The sequence below is a fragment of the Monodon monoceros genome, unplaced genomic scaffold (genome assembly GCF_005190385.1).
Source record: "Monodon monoceros isolate NGI ecotype Baffin Bay Population unplaced genomic scaffold, NGI_Narwhal_1 Super_Scaffold_15, whole genome shotgun sequence".
NCBI classification, from domain to species: Eukaryota; Metazoa; Chordata; class Mammalia; order Artiodactyla; family Monodontidae; genus Monodon; species Monodon monoceros.
In genome coordinates this window covers 62,104,597-62,129,691 of record NW_021703771.1, presented here as the reverse complement: position 1 = coordinate 62,129,691, position 25,095 = coordinate 62,104,597, and the positions used below count along the sequence as shown (strand labels likewise).

The 25,095-nt window shown below is 40.6% G+C and overlaps 1 protein-coding gene across 5 annotated transcripts in view; it reads left to right on the top strand.

Moving 5' to 3' along the window:
* Positions 1 to 25,095, top strand: part of MAP3K5 (mitogen-activated protein kinase kinase kinase 5) — a 207,597-nt gene that overhangs the window by 155,349 nt on the left and 27,153 nt on the right. For all 5 annotated transcript variants that reach the window (XM_029223390.1, XM_029223393.1, XM_029223392.1 and 2 more), the window contains 9 exons: positions 1,881 to 2,014; positions 9,348 to 9,475; positions 10,126 to 10,262; positions 11,186 to 11,291; positions 16,991 to 17,148; positions 19,563 to 19,740; positions 20,458 to 20,478; positions 23,435 to 23,612; positions 23,701 to 23,869. In XM_029223390.1, the coding sequence (XP_029079223.1) occupies positions 1,881 to 2,014; positions 9,348 to 9,475; positions 10,126 to 10,262; positions 11,186 to 11,291; positions 16,991 to 17,148; positions 19,563 to 19,740; positions 20,458 to 20,478; positions 23,435 to 23,612; positions 23,701 to 23,869 (1,209 nt within the window). The remainder of the gene's footprint in view (positions 1 to 1,880; positions 2,015 to 9,347; positions 9,476 to 10,125; positions 10,263 to 11,185; positions 11,292 to 16,990; positions 17,149 to 19,562; positions 19,741 to 20,457; positions 20,479 to 23,434; positions 23,613 to 23,700; positions 23,870 to 25,095) is intronic.

Sequence of the window (25,095 nt, the reverse complement as noted above, 5' to 3'; positions counted from 1 at the left end):
TTCATTACCATTTTTTTTTTAGATTCCATATATATGTGTTAGCATACAGTATTTGTTTTTCTCTTTCTGACTTACTTCACTCTGTTTGACAGTCTCCAGGTCCATCCACCTCACTACAAATAACTCAATTTTGTTTCCTTTTATGGCTGAGTAATATTCCATTGTATATATGTGCCATATCTTCTTTATCCATTCATCTGTCGATGGACACTTAGGTTGCTTCCATGTCCTGGCTATTGTAAATAGGGCTGCAATGAACATTGTGGTACATGACTGTTTTTGAATTATGGTTTTCTCAGCGTATATGCCCAGTAGTGGGATTGCTGGGTTGTATGGTAGTTCTATTTTTAGGTTTTTATGGAAGCTCCGTACTGTTCTCCATAGTGTCTATATCTAATGCAATTCTTTAAAGCCATGAAATTTTTCATCTCCTTGTCATTCTTTTCAACTATTTTGTAATTCCCATGATCATTTACTTTTTAATCCCTTGATAATTTTAAACTGTAATAGTCAGTTTTCAAACATAGTTTTTGGCTATCTTATTTTTAATATCTTATAGTCAAAGATCATGGTTTTTATGATAGCTATTCTTTGAAATTTGTCTAAATTTTCTTTGTGGCTTAATATGTGACTAATTATTTTATGTCTTTCATATATGCACAAAAGGAATTTATATCTGGATACAGGGTTCTCTCTGTATTTGTTATACCAAACTTGTTATTTGTGCCATTAGGGTCTCTATTTTGAATTTGTCTGCTAGATATATTGGTTTCTAAAATAGTTCTATTAAAACCTATTGTGATTTATATTTGTCTATTTTTCTCTGTAATTTTGTCAGCTCTGTATATTTTAAGGCTATGTTGTTAGTGACTATCAGATCATTACCCTCTTTTGGATGATTTTTTTGTTTTAAAGTTAACTTTGCAGGTTTATGAATGTTAGAAATTAGGTTTTTTTTAATGGCTAACTCAAACCCTTCGGTGAGTTGAACCTAGCTATATGCTGCCAGTTTTATACTCTAGCAAAATGTAGACAAAAGAAGGAGCTTGTGCTTATGGTCTCCCCTGCTGGTTTGTAGTTTTACATTGGGTTTCTACAGACACTTGGCTTGATCATTTGATGACCCTGAATCCTGTAGTTTAAGTTCACAACAAAAGATGTGCCTTTCTGGGTGACACCTCCAGGTCTGAGAAGGTCCCTCCCTACCAAATGTCACTATACCCCTTTCATTTGATCCATTTTCCGTATTCAACTGACACGCTTGACGCTTTGGGGTTTAGGGCTGTAAATATTTCCTTCTTACATCAAAAACGGAATTTTTCCTTCATTTTTATTTTTAAAATGTTTTTTAATCTTGGGGAATTGGGAATCGGGGCTGAAGTACAAATAATCCTTACTTTATTATTGTCAACCAGTAGGACCTCAAAATTTTCCTCTTAAGCAAAGCCTTTCGGTGGTTTTATTCCCCTGGCAGAGTGTGAAATACTTTCATAGTACCAAAAGCTGAAAAACAAAAGAAAGGTTAATGAGATGTGATAGCTATTGATAGACATTGATGCTAATCATACTCATCTCCAGAATCAATGAAAACCAGGATTCAGTGGGTAGAAAAACTCCAAGTGGGCTTTTGGAGAAGCACCTTTACAGATTTAAATACAGTCTCCCCTCTATTCATAACAGCTGTGAAAATATGAACACACTATGCTCTATGTTGAGTCTGTTTTTTGGTTCTTGAAGCTGCTGCTTTGAACTTTGTCTTATTCTTTCCCTTGTGAAAGCCATTTGATAAAATAAGGAAAAATGCTCTTGGAAAAAGTTGATGTTTAAAATGTGGACTGCAACTAATTTTCAATCTTCTCTCCCCCTTTTTCCTTTTGTAGTATGACTATGAATATGATGAAAATGGTGACAGAGTCGTTTTAGGAAAAGGCACTTATGGGATAGTTTATGCAGGTCGAGATATGAGCAACCAAGTCAGAATCGCCATTAAGGAAATCCCAGAGAGAGATAGCAGGTACAGTAATTGTGACTAATGAAAGCTGTTTTCTAAGGTATTTTGGTTGTTAATAGCATTTTAAAACATATTTTGGTAATATTCCAATTAATGAAACTCTGTCTGAAAACTCCACGGCTTTAGTTAGCTCCCTCTGAGGTTTAGCGGCCGCATCATTCAGTGATTCAAGCACAACGCTTTAGTGGGGAAAGATGGCATCTCCGAGGTAACAAGGACAGGACTTTCAAAGAGAAGAAAAGAGAATAGTCCTGCGTGTGTTGGGCTCAGGTTATGTTGGATCATGGTTGGTTTATTATCTAGATAGATGGGGAATAAGCACCAGCAGAAATGGTTTGAACCAGGGGTTCCAATTTCCGGTCAGACATGTAATGACATTGGAAGTCAGCACTCCGTCCTAAACAGCAAGTGGAGAGCTGAACAAACTGAGAAATCAACAACTCTTACTTTTTCCGAGCCGTTGGAAAAGCGACGTCACAGGACAAACCACCGCCCCCCACATTGGAGACACAGTTGTAGGGCAGAAGCCCTATCAGATCCTCACAAAGAATGTCAGAGAAAGTCCCCTTCCCCAGGCTTCCTGCAGAGGTAGAGGGGAAATAACCATTTGGAAATACACCTGTTCTTAACAAGCCTGCCCTCAAGAGAAACTATTCTACCAGAGCCTAAACTCTGTGTCATCAGAGCCTAACAAACCTAGAGGAAGAGACATGCCCAACCCCAGGCCCCTCTAGCCATCCTATTCCACCGAAGCGGGGACTGAGAAACATTTGTGAAGTTCACAGCTCAGCAGTGCAGGCTCTCTAAAAGACAAGAGACTAATTCACAAAACCACAAAACAATGCTTCCCCTCAACCCACACCTCAACACCATACCACTAAAGGTCTATTTAGCAGAGTTCTTTTTACCTAATACATCATGTCCAGATTTCCACAGCTTTTTTTGTTTGTTTGTTTTGGGTTTTTTTACAAAGCATACTGAAAGGCAGCAAATACAGTTTGAAGACACAGAGCAAGCATTAGAACCAGACTCAGATATGACAGGGATGTTGGAATTATCAGACTGGCAAATTTAAAACAACTGTGATTAATACGCTAAGGGCTCTACTGGAAAAAGTAGAAAACATTCAAGAACAGATGTCAGTGTAAATGGAGAGATGGAAATGCTAAGAAAGAATGGAAAAGAAATGCTAGAGGTGAAAAACACTGTAACAGAAATGAGTTTGAGGATATGTCGATAGAAACATTCGAAACTGATAAGCAAAGAGAAAAAAGACTGAAAAAATTGAACAGAACATCCAAAAACTGTGAGTTGACTAAAAGGTGTGACATACCTAAAGGGAATACCAGAAAGAAAAGAGAAGGAGAAGAAATATTTGAGGAAATGGTTTGAACCACACATAATGGGGCCTTGAGGAAAATGGAATGGTTTTTAGGAACAAGAAAGTTGTGCGGGGAGCAGGACAGCTGTGGTGGCAGGGTTATCTGTTGCTCCGTGCTCCAGTGCTCTTTCCTACCATTTGTTTCTCCAAACAACAATTCTCTCTTCTCTCAATCTCATGATTTCTGCTGCCTCATAGCTTTTCTTACGGCTTCTCTTTGGAAGGTAGCTGCTCCTACAATCAATTATTTACATTTTCTACATGTTGTGGATTCAGACTCTGAAAGAGAGAGAATTGGATTGAGTCTCTTGTTGCAACATTTCTTATTCGGCCAAACTTCAGTGCTGGGCTACATCATGGATTTATTTTGGCTGCCCCTCAAGTTCATGGTATTTGGCCACTGTGGTACAGTCACATGATCGGCTTTTTTCAGAAAGGACACTCCTGTGTTTACCCAACCTCTCCACTTGTAAATCTAAAAGGCACCTCAAGGTTAACATGGCCCAAGCTGAACCATGGATTTTTTACCCTCAAATGTACTTGACCTGCAGGATTCCCTATCTCAGTTAATCTCACCCCACCCATCCAGGTGTTGAGGCTAATAGAATTCATTTGGATTCCTCTCTGTCTCAGTTTACGTTACTCCATCATAAGTTCTACTGTTGCCTCAACCTCTAATGTTTTCTGAATTTTTCCACTCTTTCCCATCACCAGTCTAAGCCTTCGGGTTTCCCACGCAGACTCCTTACTGCAACTGATTCATAACTAGTCTCTGCATTTGAGGTAGGAGGTAGATGGGCCCCTGGGCTGGACAGCTGGTGTTTGTCAAGTGGAGTAAAATTGAAGCCTTGTTTTCCCTAGACACTCCAAGGACAAAATTAGTGGCCGGAGCTCAACTCTGCTGAGGTAAAGAGATAAGATGACCACTCCTAAGGTCAAGGAAAACTTCCCTGTCTGCACATGCACAGGAAGCCTCCTTGGGGGTCAAAAAGGGAGGGGGCACCACCCCATAATAAGTGTGGACATGCACCCACAGGCCTCTGCAGTGGAATCCATCTTAGCAAAAAATTGTGCACGCATGTTGGGAAACAGGTCAGGTGTGAAAAAAGAAAGAAGGTAATTGGCCAAAGGTAAACAAAGACCCGGAAGGACTGTCCTATATGAGTGATTTAAATCACCTCTTTACTGCACTCCTCCTCTTTAGAGAGGACGCCTGTACCCTTTCTCTCTGGGTGTGTATTTCTGCCGTGCTTCTGACTTAAATAAATAAATGGTTCTTAGTGTGCTCTCCCACTTGTTGTGCTGTGTCTCTAATAATAAACTTTGTGCCTGTTTTACAGTTTTTGCCTCCTTGAAACATTCTTGCTTTCAAACGGGGACAAGAACCAGGGGAACTTTGCTTCTAGCCTCTAGCCCCTGGTGGACTAGCAGCTAGGATTCCTGGTTTTCATCCAGGCTACCCAGGTTCGACTTCTGTGTAGAGAACTAAGATCTCTTCAAGCCCGCTCACTGCTGGCTCTCCAAGATCACTTCACTGTTTCCTCCACTCCTACTCCACCCTTCCTCAGAGAAGGCACAGAGATCGTTCTCAAGTTGAAATCACATTGTGTCACTACCACTTAAAACCTTCAGTGGATTCTCATGTAACCAGTGTACAGCCCAGAACCCTTAGCATAGACATCTGCCTCCCTCTGGGGCCTCACCTTCTCTATTGCAGCCACGCTGTCCTCTCTCTGTCCATCAGGCCCACCAAGGCTCAGTCCCCAGATTTTGGCAGGATTGCCTCATTTTCATCAGTTAGGTCCCAGTTCAATTCTCAGGCCCTCAGAGACGCCTTCTCTGATTACCCCAAGCTGAAAAAAAACACCCTTCTTTCCCATGCATCCAGTGTCCCAGGCCTCAGCTCTCTTTCTGCTTCTCCATCCTTAGTCTTCATCCTTGGTGCATGACTGTGACAAGTGGCCACTGTGCCTTCAGCCTTCATATCTGCATTCCAGGCAGGAAGAGGAAAAAGGAAAACAAATTTTCTCAGAAATGTCCAGCATACTTTCACCTCTGTTTCATTGGCCAAAAGTGGACACCGATAACTACAAAGGAGGCTAGAAACTCCATAGCTTTTAAGTTGGCCAGTTGTTTCTCCAAACAAAATCATAAAAAGAGGGAAGAACAGATATTAGATAGGCAGACAGTAAATTCAATTTTATGTTTTCTGTGGCATTTTTGCAGTTTCCCCTTGGTTAGTTCATGAGACATATATATGAGTTCTTACGGGATGGTGATAGAAACTATCCATTAAATACCTAAGGGAATATACATAAATTTGTCATATTAAAATTTTTGTTAAATATTCCTATAGGTTCTTAAGTATTATATACATAGAGTGGATTTTTAAGCAATACAGAATTTTAAAGAGTTGTCACTATCAAATTGCTGCAGCAAACTCGCTAATCTGCAGCAACATCACCTCCTTTCCCACCGCCAGATAAATTTAAATAGGCACTTGGAAGGAAACCACTTTTAAAACTATCTTTGTAGCTGAAGTTTGTTCAGCTGCCACTGTGCACACACAGAGTACACCAACACCAATAAAGATCCATTTGGTATAATATGGGTTGTTTGAAAATACTTGCATGACAAGCCCTCCTCTTGAACAGCTAGTGTGGGACATCTTTTTGTTACCTCTAAAAGAAGATTGCAGTGAAGTCTATCATGTTACTGTGAGATATAGCACACAAAGGTATTTCCACCTTTGTGAGGTTTTTTCAGGTTGCTTTTGGTAGCAGTTACAAAGGATAATTGCTAAGATGGTAGAATGGGTATGAATAATGCGTAATCCAGCCTATAGTAACCACTGCCATCTGTGGTGAAGGATCATAGCAACAAAAACAGCTTCTTCTGTGTTTCCCTCACATTCTAAAAACGCTTTGTTAGAGCATCACAGTCGTCGTAAGAGTGAGCTGGTGCATTTTACGGACACTCTCATAGTCTGTCTCAGCTAGTTGTTCATCTCAGGTTGGCTTCCGCTAACATTCTACACACCCCTCAACTATTAACTTAGATCAGGTATTTCCACCCAGCGGTATACTAGAGCCATTTGGGGAACTTTACTGATACTCAGGCCCTACCCCTCAGAATTCTGGGGTGGGTCGTGGGCATTGATATTTTTAAAAATCCTTCCGGGAGATACAAATGTCCAGCCGAGGTTGGGAACCACTGCTTTGGATGGTTGTAGTGGGAATTTGACTCAGCAGAGGTGCTCTGGAGACATGTATGATTTAATAATTTTTCAAAGCTAAATGCGTGTATCTCTATCGGCACCATTTCTTCTTTCCATTGTCACAGCTAATTGAGAAGAAACGGGATTTTTTTGTAATTCCTGTAGACGAACATTGCTTATTGACCTGAGCAAATTATAATTTCATGCAAATTCAGTGCTTGATACTTAAACTTTCACTTACATTTAGTGAGAATTGCTAGGTGTTACTAATCATTTCGATACTGGAGAAAAGTTCTTTTTCTTAGCCAGGATGAATCCTGACTATTATTGTAACTTTGAGCTATCCTTTGGTTACGTAAGGAGGAGTGTGTGTAGTACATTTGTTTCTCCAGGATCTTATATTTAAACATTTATGATTGATATTTAATAGAGTGTCGGGTGGGAGCCCTTTAATTATCATAAACTGAGTTAGCCTCTTGCTTCAGATAATTTAGGCATCTTGATCTACCAAATCTATAGAATTGGCCCAATATTGCCACTATTTTATTTCATGCATATCAAGAGCAATCTTAGTAATTAGTGTTAATAAATTGTTTTAAACTCCATGGAAAAAGTAACTTGTAAATGTCTTCACAGTTGAGAGTCATTACCTAAGGATCTTCTTGGTAACACTGGTATTTCTTGTGTTAACTCATTCAAGCAATATTCAAAATGGTGTTGTCCCTAATTGATACCTTGTTAAGGGGGTTAGTTTAATACCAGCCTTTAGTTCCTAGAGCAATTCTAAAGAACACTAAAATTAGTAAAAGATCTAATATACAAGTCAATTTTTTGTTGTTGTTGGCAGCTTTCTGAGTAATATTTCACAGAATATAAAAGTTTGTTTAAATTAAATGAATTTGCAGGAATCCCCTTGGCAGTCCAGTGGTTAGGACTCAGCGCTTTCACTGCCAGAGCCTGGGTTCAATCCCTGGTCAGGGAACTAAGATCCCACAAGCTTGGCAGCGTGGCCAATAAATAAATAAGTAAATAAATAAATTTGTAAAATATATTTTAAAATTAATTAATTAAATGAATTTGGGTTTTTGTAACCTACTAATATATTATTCAATACTAACTGATTCTAGAATTTCTTACTGGCATTCAAAAAAATCCATTCTCCTTATATGGATTTGCCATTATAAGATCTGAGCATTTCTTACATGTAGAACTGGAGCAAATTATGAGGCAGCACGCTTGTATTTTATGTTTTAGTGGTTAATGCCTTTCATACCTGTAGCCTCCATTGTAGGACAGAAAAAAATTAGGGAATAGCTTTGAGTCTCTGTTTATGTTTATCGTTGCTGACATCCTACCACAGTTAGTTATACAATAATTATATTAATATATGATGGTATATTAATATTCAGGATTGTTAAGAGCCTACAAACTTCATAGTACTTCATATAATCATCAAAAGTGTTGTTCTGATTCCACATATATGCATTAATATATGATATTTGTTTTTTTCTTTCTGACTTCACTCTGTATGATGATCTTATTTACAAAGCAGAAATAGAGACACAGATGTAGAGAACAAACATATGGACACCAAGGGGGGAAAGTGGAGGGTGGGGGAAAGGGAGTGGGATGAGTTGGGAGATTGGGATTGACATGTACACACTAATATGTATAAAATAGATAACTAATAAGAACTTGCTGTATAAAAAATAAATAAAATTCAAAAAAAAAATGTATGGGTACCAAAGGGGAAGGGGGTGATGAATTGGGAGATTGGGATTGACATATATACACTATTGATATTATATATAAAATAGGTAACAAGTGAGAACCTACTGTATAGCACAGGGAACTCTACTCAGTGCTCTGTGGTGACCTAAATGGGAAGGAAATACAAAAAAGAGGGGATATATGTATACGTATAGCTGATTCACTTTGCTGTACAGTAGACACTAACACAATATTGTAAGGCAACTATACTCCAACAAAAATTAAAAAAAAAAAAAAGTGTTGTTCTGTCTGTTCCAGAAATACAAACCACTTTCATCTTATAATTTGATAAAGCAGTATATACCAAGTACATGATTTTGAGGTCTGGTCTAAAACTGGTCTTTCAGTATGGAGGCTCGGTTAGGATTGGGTAAAAAAATTATGATAGAATAGAATTGGATGGAATAGAATCAAGGAGGCTTGGCATATAATGGTTTTATGTTTTCTACTGAAGAGCTGCTGGGCCTTTCAGTAAGTTCTGGAATGAATATTAAAATTATTTGCAATTTTTATCTTCCTGAGCAAGAATCTCTTGGAATAGTAAACTTAGGAAGCCAATGGAATAGAAGGTCATGTTAATGTGGACAGTGAGCTGTGTGGATGATTTCAATTTTCCTGGGTTCAAATCTTACCTCTTACACTTACTAGCTTTGAGATCTTGGGTGGGTTAGTTATCCTCTCTGTGAATCAATTTCCTTATCTGTAACATGGGCATCTTAGTAGTACCTTCTCATGGGCTTGTTGTGAGAAATGAGTTAATATATACAGAAGACCTAGGAGAGTACCTGACACATTCCCCCTTAGACCCTACCAGGGCTCCAACTTCACAGAATTTATGTGATGAGAAATAAAGGCCTTAGATGGTCATATTTGATTTCATATATGGGAATTTTCCATTTGTATTGCTTAAATGTTTACACAAAAGTCTGGCTACATAATTAGCTCACTGGCATTTGCATGTCTTTCAGATACTCCCAGCCCCTACATGAAGAAATAGCACTGCATAAGCACCTGAAGCACAGAAATATTGTTCAGTATCTGGGCTCCTTCAGTGAGAATGGTTTCATTAAAATCTTCATGGAGCAGGTCCCAGGGGGTAAGAGATGGTTTTCTTTCTTTAAAAAGTGTAAGTTTCTACTATGTATAAATAAGCTACAAGGATATATTGTACAACACAGGGATCATAGCCAATATTTTATAACTATAAATGGAATATAACCTTTAAAAATTATGAATCATTATGTTGTACACCTGAAACTTATATAATATGGTACATCAACTATATCTCAATAAAAATAAAAAAATAAAGTATGGGAAAACCTCAGAAAACAACTTACTTTAAAAAATATATATGTTTCTGGGGCCTTGAAGAGGAGTAAAATTGAACGGGATTTACTAGTTTACAGGTCTTCATTTGTCTAAAGGTACAGAAAAATTTGACATATGACATTACCTTACAGTTTATTAGGGGACAATAAATAAGTATCAGAACTGTTTCTGTATCAATCATCGTGACTTGGATTAAGGTTAGCAAACTGAATGGTCTTTGACTGTATTTGATAATGACCATCTTCAGAGCAGGGACACTTTCCTATTTATATTTGAGCCCAAGTACTGTATCTAGTATAGTACCTGGGCCACTGTTAATAACCAATAAATGTTAGCTTAAATTCATGGTACATTATTAACGTGCCTTAAAGAATTCATTTGGATGAGATTTTATCCACTGTCTCTCCCTACTTACAGGAAGTCTTTCTGCTCTCCTTCGTTCCAAATGGGGCCCACTGAAAGACAACGAGCAAACAATTGGCTTTTATACCAAGCAAATACTGGAAGGATTAAAATACCTCCATGACAATCAGATAGTTCACCGGGATATAAAGGTAGGATGAGCTAGGATTCATTCTCCTAAGTTCCCTGATGAGTAATTGTTTTATTTGCAAAAGTCATATTGTCTTATGGGTACTAATTTGGAATGATAAATAAATCCTAGAAACAGCAGAAATATATCACTCTGCCCTGAGTCAGTTATTGATATTCATGTCTTATCTCTTCTACTCAAGGAATAAACCCCTTAACCATGTTCAACCAAAAAAGATTCAGTTTGCACTATATGCCTGGCCCTGTTTCAGGTGCCCTGTGGGACTGGTGGCTCAGCAGAACAAAGTTAAACAGGATATGGTCCTTGCTCCCGAGAGGCTTACAGGCTGGTTAATCTTTGTATCCTTACTACTCAGTAAATATTTGTTCGATTAATGGATGAATAGTTAGAAGGAAAAAATAAAATCCCCACTTCTCACAAGTATCATATACTCATGTGTTGAACTAAAATGAGATAATTTATGAAATTCTCCTTAAAAAGGGAAAATTCAGAACTAGTAAATTTATGACAAAGTCTGGACTATTGAAAGTAAGTTAATGTTACTACCCTAAAACCAACCCAAATACCCATTTATTTGTGCTGCCCCTAAATATTCCAGGAAAAAAGTAAAACAACATAGAAAAGAAAGGAAAGTGATTGAGAAGTTAAAAGTATTGTAAGTTATCATACCCATATCACACACAAATAGCCCCTACTATCTGTAAACCTCGTTTGACCTTGTGACCTGAGTAGCAGATTGTGAACTGATAATATGTAAACGAAAGTGGTGTCAAGAATTCACTACTGAGATTAACTATTAAGGAAGGGTATATAATCAGTGTCCTTTTTGCTGTAAGGACACCTTTACTTACTAGACTTTCAAGCCAACAACAAACAATATTGGAAGAAAGATAACATTTTTGATTAAAATTCTCTCTTTTCTAGGGTGACAATGTGTTGATTAATACCTATAGTGGTGTTCTCAAGATCTCTGATTTCGGGACATCAAAGAGGCTTGCTGGCATAAATCCATGTACTGAAACTTTTACTGGTATGTTTTTGCAATGATGATAGAGACCTTATGTAATTAAAGAAATAATTGCTGCATTTGAGCATAATGTGAGAGAGAAATTTAGCCTGTGTTCTTACCAACATTAATGTTGATATCTTTTGATGCCCTGAAAAATGTTATAGAGAATTTGATCTGGCCCATTTCTTACCTCGTATTTATATGACTCGCTCAGGCTCCTGCTTAATGCCGCTGAAGATTTTTTTTTTTAACTCTCAATTTGTTATTTGTTTTTCTTTTCATGTCATTACTTCTCTCCTGGTTGGCCTACAACCACTATAATCCCGACAAGATTCCTTTTTTTAACGTTTCTTTAGCCCAGCCTCTCAGTGATTCTTACTTATACTTTAATCATTTCCCATTTGGACTGTGAGTTCCCTCTTTCCTAATCTGTTTACTCCCTGTGGTCTGTTCCCCTACACAGCACATAAATAACTAAGATTTCAATTCAGAAAAAGGAAGTGACTCACTAACTCAGAAGCAGGGTGGGGAGAAAGCTTTCCCCGAGAAATTAGGCAATGCAGCTACTGAGCTGCCGCTGGAGCAAAATCCTGGGAGGGTGGAGACAAAGTGATTTCCAAACAGGTGACAGTAGCCAAGAGGAAACAGAGGCTCAGAGAGATTGACTGCCCAACAGTTATGGGGAGGACATCTGGAACTCCAATCCTGCTCTCCACTCCAAGTTTTTACCACTCCATTATTCTGCTGATTCTCATGAAATGTTAAGTTCTTGTTATTGGGAATTCCCTGGCGGTCAGTGGTTAGGACTCAGTGCTTCCACTGCTTTGGCCCTGGGTTCAATCCCTGGTCAGGGAACTAAGACCCTGCAAGTGGCATGGTGTGGCCAAAAAAAAAAAAAGATAGTGAATTATCTTTGGTCTAATATAAAGCAAGATGGACAGATGTCCCCCTTTCTGAATTCTGTGAGGAGGTGGCATGGCCTCCATTTTGCAGATGAGAAAATTGAGAGAGAGAAGGGACTTCATACCCAGAAGAAATGATAGAACTCAGATTTGTAATCTACCCCTTGTTCTTTGCTTTGATCTTCTTGCCCAGTCCATCTTTCTCTCCGCCTTGCTGAAGAATCTGTCCTGGAAGCCTGGAAAGGGGAAAGGAAGAGAGAGAGAAAGTCTATAAGGCTTCGCCTCAGAACATTCAATCAGCAAATTCTCTGACGCCATTCCTACTCTCACGGTAGTGGGTATTTCAGGGCACAGAATTAAACACATTTACAATGTATTTTTTTGAACAAAATAAATTTCATCCTTCTAGCAACTTTAAATATATTTACATTTCTTTTCCTCATACTCCCTCCATTTGGCAAGAGTCACTTTAGATGGTGCCAAGACTCAGTAATTTCTGCAAAGAAAATCCTTACTTTCAGACTCTTGATTTGGGCAAGGTGTTAATTTACTATCTGCTGCTGATCTTTAAAACATTTTTTTTTAATCGCCAGAGAAGTTGTAGTAAAGCAGTCCTCCAGGACCCCTTTGCTTGGACTTCTTGCACTGACCTCTCATGATGTGATGTGTGTGACACATATGCGCGGGTCTGTCTCCAGCGCTGATCACGAGGGCCTGGGGTGTGCAGGCCTCACAGCACTAACTCAGTGCTGGCCAAGGCACAGGTATAGGCAACCTCTGATGAAGTGAGTTGAAAGACAGTGACCTGTGTGACTTCTTAGTGATTTGGTGAGAGGGAAGGCAGCAGCAACTACTCCCTATGGAGCGCTTACTGCATCCCTGTTAAGTGCATTATGTGTTATTTCATTGAAATTCATATATCAACCCTAATCCCTAGGTATCATTTTCCCAGTCTATGGTGAGAAAATTAAGGTTCAAAGAGGTTAAATAACTTGCCTGAGGTCACAAATCTAGTAAGGAAAAGAGCTGCATTTCAACTAGACTTAACATGCCAAACGGAATGAATTAGCTTCTCCCCGAAACCTGTTCCACCCACCCTGTTCTCTGTCTCGATTGGCCACTCCAAACTTAGAGTTATCCATGGTGCCTCTCTTTTCTCACGCTTCAACTCAATCCATCAAGGAAACCTATTGGCTCTGCCTTCAAAATGTGTCCAAATTTGGACCAGCTCCTCCCTCCTTCCACAGCTCCCGCCTCACCTGCATGACCTCAATAGCCTGTTCTCCCTGCTTCCTCTCTTGCCCCTACAGTCTTCCCTCAACACCACGGCCAGAGCAATCCTGTAAAAACATAATTCAAGCCCTATCACTCAAAGACCTCAATGGCTTTCTATTTTTTGAGTAAATAGACACCAAAGTCCTTACAATAATGGACAAGGCTCAGACCTACTCAGAGTCCGTTACCTTTTAGACCCACTTCCTATCCTTCCCACCTTGCACAGGCCTTCCTGCACTTCCTTCATTACACCAGGCGGGGTCCTGCTGCAGGGCCTTTGCACATGCTTTTCCTTCTATAACACTCTTCTCCCAACTCTCTGCCTGGCTAAGTCCCTCACCTCCTTCAAGCCTTAACTCGGATGTCATCTCAGTGAGGCCTGTGATTGCCCTGTTTACATGGCAGCCCTTCCCTGGGCACTTCTGGGGTTTTTTTTTGTTTTTTTTTTTTGCGGTACGCGGGCCTCTTACTGTTGTGGCCTCTCCCGTTGTGGAGCACAGGCTCCGGACGCGCAGGCTCAGCAGTCATGGCTCACGGGCCCAGCCGCTCCGCGGCACGTGGGACCTTCCCGGACCGGGGCACGAACCCGTGTCCCCTGCATCGGCAGGCGGACTCTCAACCACTGCGCCACCAGGGAAGCCCCCTGGGCACTTCTGATCCTCATCCCCTGCTTTTTTTTTTTTTTTTTTTCTTAACACATCACTTACTAACATTTATATAATTTATTTATTTATTGTACTATAGTTTATTGTCTGTCTCCCACTGCAAAAATGTAAGCTCTACAAGCCCAGGGATTTTTGCCTGTTTCAGCCACTGCTATATTCTAAGTGCCTGGCCTCAGTATAGTAGACCCTCAGTATAGATCTGCTAAATGAATGAGTGGATGTAGTGTGACATCAAAGTTTAAGCTTTTAACCACTAACTTGTAGTGGCTCCCTGGGTGGTTGCAGTGGCAAAGAAATTCTAAGACAGATTATTTTAAAGTAATTTTTTATTTTGAAGATATGAAGGTATATGAGCTATGGGTTTTAGAGTTAATACTCTCACTTCTTTTCCTTGGGCTAATGTTCAGATTGGCCTGATCTTCATTATCCCACTCTATAAATCTCTTTCTATAAAATAGTGTGTCATGTGCTTGTGGAGTAAGGAGAGCAGATAGGAGCACATGACTAAGCCTGCTTTTTTTTGGCACCTGCTCGATGGGGGATAATTAATACAACTGGCAGGTATTGCTCTTTGAAATATCATCTGATGAATAAAAACATTGCGTAATTCATTGTTAATATATTACTTGAATTGTCCAGTTTTTGAAATTCACTATATTTTTGGTCAATTGTAATTCCTGCTGAGATGTTAGTACAGCTTAAATTCTTTCATTAAGTCTATTTTAGATCCAGAGATATAAAAAGAGTGGTAGACTTCAACACATATTTTCTAAACAATCACTTGATTTTATTTACATTGTAAAAAATGATCACTTTGGGGGAAGCTATCAATGAAGAGAAATCATAACAGTTTTCTACTAAGGGTAGTGATTTGAGGAGCGTGGTTACCTTATCCTTCACCAGGAGAAATGCTTTCCTCCAGTAATGTTACTGATTTAAGCTGAGAGCAGGCGTGTGGAGTCGTATATGACTGTGAACATGAGCTACTGTCATGTAATGATGAGGTCTGGAAGATAAACCTGGCAAAATGACAATATGTGACAAAAATAATATACTTTTCCTTATTTTTATTTTTGTTTTTGTTTTTGCGGTACGCGGGCCTCTCACTGTTGTGGCCTCTCCCGTCGCGGAGCACAGGCTCCGGACGCGCAGGCTCAGTGGCCATGGCTCACGGGCCCAGCCGCTCCGCGGCCTGTGGGATCTTCCCGGACCGGGGCACGAACCCGTGTCCCCTGCATTGGCAGACGGACTCTCAACCACTGCACCATCAGGGAAGCCCTCCTTATTTTTATAAACACAGCCAGTTTCTAGCCTTTGATAGTGGATTTTATAGGAACTGTTTAGAGGAAATTTGTGTAGCAGTTTTCACCTATAAATCAGGCATGGGGCATTCATAAAAGGTGTTGCCTGTATTTATCAAAATGTCTGTCACTTTGGTTATGAATCAGAAAATACTGAAGTGGCTCTTTTGGCAAATGCCTCAGAACTTGAAATAATTCATTATGGCATCTTGGATGGGTTATATCATTTGTGTGAGTATATCAGAAACCAGGGATATGCAATTATCTGTTCCTGTTCACACTCCTGACTCATTGCTGGACTTTGAGAAATCACTGCAGGTTAGATGTATAAATTTAGCCTCTAGTTTGAGCCAATGAGACAATTGCAATTGAGTGTCCACTTGGGATATACGAAGCCGGAACTAGAGCCGGAGTTCTTGGCCCCCACTTAATGCTCTTTGCGTCATACCACACTCTATGACTCTCTGATTCCATGAAGCCTTTTAAATCTCCTCTCTTTTTCTTTCTATTCTTCTAAACTCTGGTGGTTTGTCTATACTGATGGCTCATGACCTGTCTGACCCATTAAATCTGTTATCCATGGACCACAGGCTCACAGCAGAAGCCACGTATGTTAGATTTACAGAATAACGTACACCCAAAATTATTTACATTATTATTATTATTATTATATATATATTTTTTAGAGGATATTGGGGGTAGGAGTTTATTAATTAATTTATTTATTTTTGCTGTGTTGGGTCTTCATTCCTGTGTGAGGGCTTTCTCTAGTTGTGGCAAGCGGGGGCCACGCTTCATCGCGATGTGCGGGCCTCTCACTATCGCGGCCTCTCTTGTTGTGGAGCACAAGCTCCAGGCGCACAGGCTCAGTAGTTGTGGCTCACGGGCCTAGTTGCTCTGCGGCATGTGGGATCTTCCCAGACCAGGGCTCAAACCCGTGTCCCCTGCATTAACAGGCAGATTCTAAACCACTGCGCCACCAAGGAAGCCCCTATTTACATTATTTTTAACAGTGACTTTCAGAATCTTCATGCTTTCATGATTAAGAAATGAGAATGAAAGCAGAAGAACTGAGCATTCAGTCAGGAATTGAGAAATAACAGACTAAGGAAATGGATGAATGACCTAAATATTTCCTGGAAAAGATTAGAAGTATACATAAAGGGAGTCTTCATGTATTTGAAAAACTGATTGCAGAAAAATGTGTGTTGATATATTTTCTGTTATTCTCAAATGATTGTTAGAAGTTTCTAAGAGGTCCCAGTGAAATGATGCCTCAATTATAATCAACAATCTAGGAAAGGAGAAAGTATCTATTTGTAAACAGATAATATTAGTATGCTGTTTTTATGTCACCAGTGAAATCCATTATGAAAACTGCTATTTCCCCTTTTATTAACAGCATAAAAAACTGGAATTCAAAGAAGATGAGCTATTAAGACCCGAATCATGCTTTTTCTTTTTTTTCCGAATCAGGCTTTTAAAGTTACCTTATTTATATAAAGAAATTGAAACTGTCATTAGGTGTTCATCTGTTTTCTCTTTTTAAAGTGTAACTGTGTTTGAATTATGTGCAGGTACCCTTCAGTATATGGCACCAGAAATAATAGATAAAGGACCAAGAGGCTACGGGAAAGCAGCAGACGTTTGGTCTTTGGGCTGCACAATCATTGAAATGGCCACTGGAAAACCACCCTTTTATGAACTGGGGGAACCACAAGCAGCTATGTTCAAGGTCACATTTCATATGTCTTAAATGTCTTAAAAACCAGTGGTTAAAGCTCTTCAGAGCTCCTGGGTGTTCCATGTGTGTATGTCATATTTTTTTAGGTAAAATGAAAGGAGCCTAAGTAAGCACAATCTAAGATATAAAGTTCAAGATTCACTCCCCCTGGTCAACACCTCTGCCTCACATGGAGCATCTCTCTCCACATTAGTTTTCCCAACTATAAAGTGAGATTCAGTGTAACTTCCTGTGACTGCCCTTTCACAATGCAGTATAAATAACACATCACTCCACAGAAGACGATTTAAGCTCTTTGGGAAACACAGTCTGAAAAATCTTCCACTGAGGGAGATATAAAAACATGTTTTCTCCATTTAGGTATTAAAGACATATTTTCCTTTACTCCTCTATCATAATAGTTTGAAGGCTCCGTAGATAAAAGGGCATAGTTTCTATTTTAAGTACATCAAACTTATTCTCATCTATCTACTCTTCTAGCCTGTTAATTTGCCCATTAGTAACTGTTTTGGGGGTGGGAAAGGAAGCAGCTCCATCTTTCAAAATAGGGAGCACATGATATGCAAATAGGCCTGAGAGAGCCCAGGGGCCACAGCTTCACCATCCGGGTCCTGGGCAAACAATGACCTGCCCATGAATCCCTGTAGTCCTCACCTGCCACTCCACCAAGCCAGAAGAACATTAAGCGGAGCACCTGTTTCCCAAGAAGTAAAGCTCACATGTCTGCTATTCTCTAAGGCATCGGACTTTTGATCATAATTTGTTATTCCTTTCCCTGCCACTGATCGTGTTTCTAGTACTTACTCCGTTTGTGAATAGCCTCTTATGAGGGACCACGTAGTACATACCCTTCTGTGTTTGTACAAAGCTTGGTTTACTTTAAGAGACAATATGATAGGCTACTGCTGATACAGAAATAGTAGTGTAACCAAACCTGAAAGAACAATGAGAGCTGCTCAGGGAGCTGCCTTTCTGGACCTGAATGGATGTCTTTCTCTTCTTGGCCAGTCTTTCAAGTTTTCACCAGTCTCTAGGACTTCACTCTGAAATGCTCCTCTGTTACCCACACGGTGCCGGGATTATTATACAACATGCTTTAGATGAGATAGCATACTCTGGCACAGTTTGAATCCAGGCTCTGACACAGTCAAACTATTTGATGACTTTAGGTAAATTACTTAACCTTCTTGTGTCTCAGTTTCCTCATCTATAAAATGGGTATAAAAATAGTACCTATCTAATAAAAGGGCTTTGAGGAGTGGATAAGATAATATGTGCAAAGCACTTAGAACAGTGTCTGACACATAGTAAAGGCTTTATAATGATTACAGATAATTATATCTTATTATCTATATAATAATAAATTCATATAAGCTATTTAATAACAAAGAAGATTTCCTTAGGAAGTTTTCTCTGTACTAAATACATGAAAACATTACTGAAAAAAAAATTAGAGCGACGTCAATGAGAAGAAAGTTCTCATTGTTATAGAAAAACTGTTTAATTTTAAGTATTTTTATTTATTTATTTTTATAAATTTATTTATTTTATTTATTTATTTTTGGTTGCATTGTGTCTTCATTGCTGCGCGGGCTTTCTCTAGTTACGGAGAGTGGAGGCTACTCTTCGTTGCGGTGCGCAGGCTTATTGTGGTGGCTTCTCTTGTTGCAGAGCACGGGCTCTAGCCACGCGGGCTTCAGTAGTTGTGGCATGCAGGCTCAGTAGTTGTGGCTCACGGGTTCTAGTGTGCAGGCTCAGTAGTTGTGGCACATGGGCTTAGTTGCTCCGTGGCATGTGGTATCTCCCTGGACCAGGGCTCGAACCTGTGTCGCCTGCATTGGCAGGTGGATTTTTAACCACTGTGCCACCAGGGAAGTCCCAATTTTAAGTATTTTTAAATATCTCTTTTAATGTAGGCAATTTGAGACAGGGAAAACATTCACAAACCATGGCACAGGAGAAACAACATATGCTTTAAGCCAAACAAATGAAGGTTCAAATACCAGATCTGCCTTTTCATAAGCATATAACCTCACACCCGTGAGCCTCATTTTTCTCATTGCTATAACAGGGATAATATTTAATCCACTGGGTTGCTGGGAGTATTCAGTGAATCTCATAAATGGAAAAGCCAAGCACAAAACTTTGAGGACTGAATTATTACTTTATAGTGCTGCTGTCTACTATCTTAAGCTAATTACTATGCCTGTGTCATTGATAAACTTACAAAAGTGCTCTGGAAACTTTCCATAACCTACAGAAAACAAGTCCTGTCTCACTTTGAGAAAAGCCATGAATTTGTAGTATATGATAAAGGAGCTTGTTGCATTAGGTGACCAGGTTATGCAACCCAGAGCCCATGGGATAAGATGGTCACTCAGAAGTCACGTTGTGCTGTGTCTTAGGTGGGAATGTTTAAAGTCCACCCGGAGATCCCAGAGTCCATGTCGGCAGAGGCCAAAGCGTTCATATTGAAATGTTTTGAACCAGACCCTGACAAGAGAGACTGTGCTAACGACTTGCTTATGGATGATTTCTTAAAAGTTTCAAGCAAAAAGAAAAAGACACAACCTAAGCTTTCAGGTATGTCGTTGCCTTGAAGGGGGTATAGGTCAGAGTCACTAAATCCTAAACTTTTAAGGTGAAAGATTTTTCCAGAAGTAAGCTAATTTGCTTAAAGACATCACTGAAAACTGGTCAGGAAGCAGTGTTACCATCAGTTTCACAAATGCTAGGGCCTCACACATAATAATCTTCCATCACATGGTTAGGAGGGAACTAGAATATAAGCATCTATATACTAGCATTGGTGATACAAAGATCAAAGTTAAAGGGGTGGAATGTAGCCTTTTCAAGCTGAAACTCCAAATTACCACAGATGGGCTATAGGGCTATTACAGAGCTGTTAAACTTCTAAGCCATCTAGATAATATGTTCTTTCAATTTTAGGTAGTAGAAAACACTCATTGCCTCTTAGAGGAGACTATCTTTCTGAATAATTAATCCCCCCTCAAAAAAAAAAAAAGGAGAAGATCGCCAGTTATAAATAAAATAGCAGTGTAAAAATATAAATTGTCTTTTTGCAATAATTTCCATAACTCATTCCAGAAAAAAAAGCAAGCAAATGATTTGTTTGTTGTTAGCATTTTTGGGGATTATGTGGGATGACATGGGCAGACTGAATGTCTGGAAAGGACATCAATCCCATTTCAAGCATTCACTTCATTTTTTGTTGATTTCTTAGCTTAACAACAAACCCAACGCGTGCTTATGTTGCTGTGTTTGCTTTTCTTTCCACAGCTCTTTCAGCTGGATCGAATGGTGAGTTTAATTTTATATTGTCCATTGAGCTGAAGCTTGGTGCATCACAGTTAAGCTCTAGATTGCCTGTCAAAGAGCCTCATCCTCTGTTCCTTGCTTACATGGAGGGGCTCCTCTGGGTACTAAGGATGTGTGGCTGCAAGCCTGGCTGGGTTCCTTCCTTCAGAAAACCCCTCACCTTTCTCCTTCATGAGAGAGGCTTCCATTGTTCCTCCCTAAATGGAAGATGGTGACTGTTTTTGAAATCTTCAATTTGAGAGGAGTCCATACTTTCTTATTGAGGAGCCAGTTGGCCACCTAATGGATTTCTTGTGGAAAATTTCAATGCCAGACACCTTCCTCTATCACCTTTGGCGTCCTATATTCTCTCTGGATTTAGTTGGTCAGGACAAGTTGTGATTTTTAATATTGGCCTTTGCAGATCATAACTAGGAAGGTAAATTTGCTCTAGGAAGATCAACTAATGCATTTCAAGGAACAGGAAAGAAATGACCATGGCTTTGGCTTTTCCTAAGTTGGATGAGCTGTTGATCACGTAGGCAGGGGGTTTAATGGTCGTCCACTGTGAGCGTCGTGTGCATTCTCCCACAGGCCAGGGGCAGTCTTTTGCAGGTTCCTTAAGGTTCCTTAAGGTGCCTCGGCCCAGAGAAGAGGCCCAGTAATTGGGGTTTCTTGGCCACAGCCTTTCCAGATTCCTCCATCAATTCTGAGAGTCAAGGAGAACTCTGTGAAGAGAAGCCCCTCCCTTTCTTCCTTTCTCCACAAGCAGCCTAGACGCTGGAAGGCAGTCACTGCGTTTCACAAGGTGGACCCGGGGTGTGCCACAGCCTCCCGACCAGCCTGTTTTTGGTGTCATAAAATGGGCACTGACTTTGGACTTAAGCAGAAGTTGATTCACTTTGGACTCAGTTGGAAGTTGGTTCTGATCCCAACTGAGCCACTTTCTAAATGTGTGACATGCAGAATTTACTTGTTTCATCAGGCATTCTATGTTGAGAACAGTACCTACTTCACAGATTTAGTTCTGAGAACAAAATAAAAAATATATACCAAAAGAGGCTGGAGCCATGCCCAGAAGCTCAATGCATGATAGCTTTATCCCTTCCATATGGGTCGGTTTTTGTTTTAGGAAACATTCTCATCACGCACATATTTAAATTATGTGAACTCAACTATACACACTTGGCAAGAGAGAGCTAGAGAGAGAGAATTTAAGCTGATCGTTTTGCCCACAAGCCCTCTCGGTGAGCATGTGCCTTAGAACAAGCATGAGATGGAAGGTGTCCACCTGCTCAACTCTGGGTCACCTTTCCCACACGCCCTCCCCCCTCTGCACTCAGGATGACTCAAGAGCATTTGGGACTCTGCTCTGACTTTAGAGTCTAACTTAAGATATTTTAGAATCTTAAGGGACTTCCTGGCAGTCCAGTGGTTAAGACTCTGCGCTTCCACTGCACGGGGCACGGGTTCGATCCCTGATTGGGGAACTAAGATCCCACGTGCTGCATGGCCAAAAAAAAAGATATTTTAGAATCTTAAGATTTTACAGAGTCAGAATTAAGAGGATGGGCATTGGGGTCAGAGCTGGGTTCACGCATTAACTGGGGGACCTTGGAAATGACTTACCCTTAGTCACCTCATCTGTCCAGTGGATTCAGTTAGACAACCTGCCCATGGGTCTTTGTAACTATTAAAAATGATTACATGTGTGAGATGCTTAGCAACTGCCATAAGGTGGTTATTATGACTATTATTGCTGGTCCCTTCTTGCTGTGACCTGCCCATGCCCAGTGGCTCGTTTAGAATTGTAGACCACAGTCCAAAAGTCCCCTCTCCTTTTTTTTTCTTTTTTTTTTTTTTGCGGTACGCAGGCCTCTCACTCTTGTGGCCTCTCCCGTTGCAGAGCACAGGCTCCGGACACGCAGGTTCAGCGGCCGTGGCTCACGGGCCCAGCCGCTCTGCAGCATGTGGGATCTTCCCGGACCGGGGCACGAACCCGTGTCCCCTGCATCGGCAGGCGGACTCTCAACCACTGCGCCACCAGGGAAGCCCTCCCCTCTCCTTGTCCCAAAAACCCCCCTGTTCCTCCTCTCTCAGAACTTCTTCCAGGCCTCCTGAATTCTCTGGATGTTTTTTTATCTCCCAGTGACCCATCCCTTTCTGTTCTGCCCTCTTGGCCTGAGACATTGATTTGCTTGATAAAGATGTTTCTGGCAAAAATTACTTATTTTAAAACCAGTATTTGATGAAACGTAGGCACCTCCTATTGTGCCAGTTCAGTCTCCATCAAAGTAAAATAAAAGCTTACATTTGTTATAGAATCATAATGTCTGAGAACTGGGAAAGTCCTAAGAGATCATCTAGTCCATTAGTTTCCAAAATCTGTGTTTAGTAAAGAACCTTTTTTTTTTTTAATATGAATCCTTAAGCAGAGCCCTGATATATGACTGAAAGAACATATTTGTTTCAGGAAAAACAGGGTTGGAACCTCTGTTCTAGAATCACAGAATCCTACTCACTCACCCCACCCAAGGCAGCCCCAAGAAATAGGTGAACCTTAAACTCCTGAGGCACACAGTTTACAAATTATGGATCTGGTCCTTTATTTTATAGATATGAAAACTAAGACTCATAAATGACCTTCCAAATAGGAGGACAATAAAAACGAAGGGCTCAGAACCCAGAACTGCTGGGCCTGGTGCTTCCTCCAGTTTCACATCCCTGAGATACTCCTTTCAGAGCCCAGAAGGCCCTTTCCTAGCCGACCCCCTGCATGGGTTACACTGAGCATTGGGAGGCACCGTGGTCCCACGACCAGCCTCTTACGAAGCGTTATTTTGCTACTCACTGAAACGAGACACCTGACAAATAATCTTGCTGTCTTTGAATAGGTGTGTCCATGTGTGCACGTTCTTAGAAGCATTAATCGTCTCCTTCCCCCTCTCGTGACACGCAGAGTATCTTAGGAGCATCTCCCTGCCAGTGCCTGTCCTGGTGGAGGACACCAGCAGTAGCAGTGAGTACGGCTCGGTTTCTCCAGACACGGAGTTAAAGGTGGATCCCTTCTCTTTCAAAACAAGAGCCAAGTCCTGCGGAGAAAAAGATGTCAAAGGAATACGGACGCTCTTTCTGGGGTAAAGACCTGGCTTGTTTTGGGTGAGAAGTATGTTTTGTGTCATTTTGTGAAGAAAATTGTGATTTGTGCTGTCTGAATTATTGCAGCATCCCTGACGAAAATTTTGAAGACCACAGCGCTCCACCTTCTCCTGAAGAAAAAGATTCCGGATTCTTTATGCTGAGGAAGGACAGTGAGAGACGGGCCACGCTTCACAGGATCCTGACGGAAGACCAAGACAAAGTTGTGAGAAACTTAATGGAATCTTTGGCTCAGGTAAAACCCCTCATGGAGACTTCATTTCCCCTATTTTAACAGTGTCATAACCACTTGGAACTGTCACACGTGATATGAAGACATGAGGAAGCTGCTGCTCTCCTGATGATAAAACAAACCCACCCCAGGGATAGGCAGATCCCTAACACAGAAACTGCGTTTTTGAACATAAGCTATTTTTAAGTCAGCAGCAAAATTTTCATGTTGATGAAGTTCCAGCTGGTCCCTACACGCCTTTTCACCCTTCATTCATTTGTTTATTCATTCAATCAATAAACATGCACTGAGCCATGTGAATTGCTAATTCTGATATTAGCATGAGGGTACCTGCCATTGGCTTCTCTGAGCATTTGGGAAACATCACAAATTCAACAGAGACCCCTGTGCTTGGAGGGCTACAATTAGATGGCAGGTGATGGGCAATAATAAGTAAATTATCTAGCGTGCCAGGAGGCCATTCGTGCTATGAAAAAACAAAGCTGGTCAGTCAAATTCTTTTTCCCTGATGTATTTGTTTGCTAAGTTGCCGTAACAAAATACCTTAGACCCAGTAGCTTAAACAACAGAAATTTCTCTCTCACGATTCTGGAAACTGGAAGTTTAAAAGCAAGGTGTTGGCAGGTTTGGTTTCTCCTGAGGCCTCTTTCCTTGGCTTGCAGATGGCCACTTTCTTGCTGTGTCCTCACCTGCCCTTTTTTGTCTGTGTGCCCCTGGTGTCTCTTCCTCTTCTTATAAGAACACTAATCCTATTGGATTTGGGCCTCACCCTTATGATCTCACTTAACCTTAATCACCTCCTAAAGACCCTGTCTCCAAATACGGTCACATTGGGGGTTAAGGCTTAAAAACATGAATTGGGGGGTGGGAGGAATGGCACTGTTTCATCCATAATACCTGGGAAAATGTATTCCCTGGGATTCTGTTTACAGAAATGAGGAAGAATCCCCTCTGAACTCTGCCCCAGTGGAAATAGGGTTTCCCCCACCTCCAAGCTGTAGGTGATGCCTCCTGTGCCCGGAGCAGAAGCTCAGGCCCCCTGTGGGTGTAAACCTCCCAGACATGCTTGGCCCAGACATGACACTTGCATCTTCTTTCAGTTCTGTTGGCGTCAGGGACTTGTGTACCTGCTTTAGCACCTGTGGCCACCACCTGTCCCTCTCTGATCATTGTGGATGACACATAACTTCTTCCCTCCCTTCTGTCCTAGGAAAATAGCTGCAAAAATG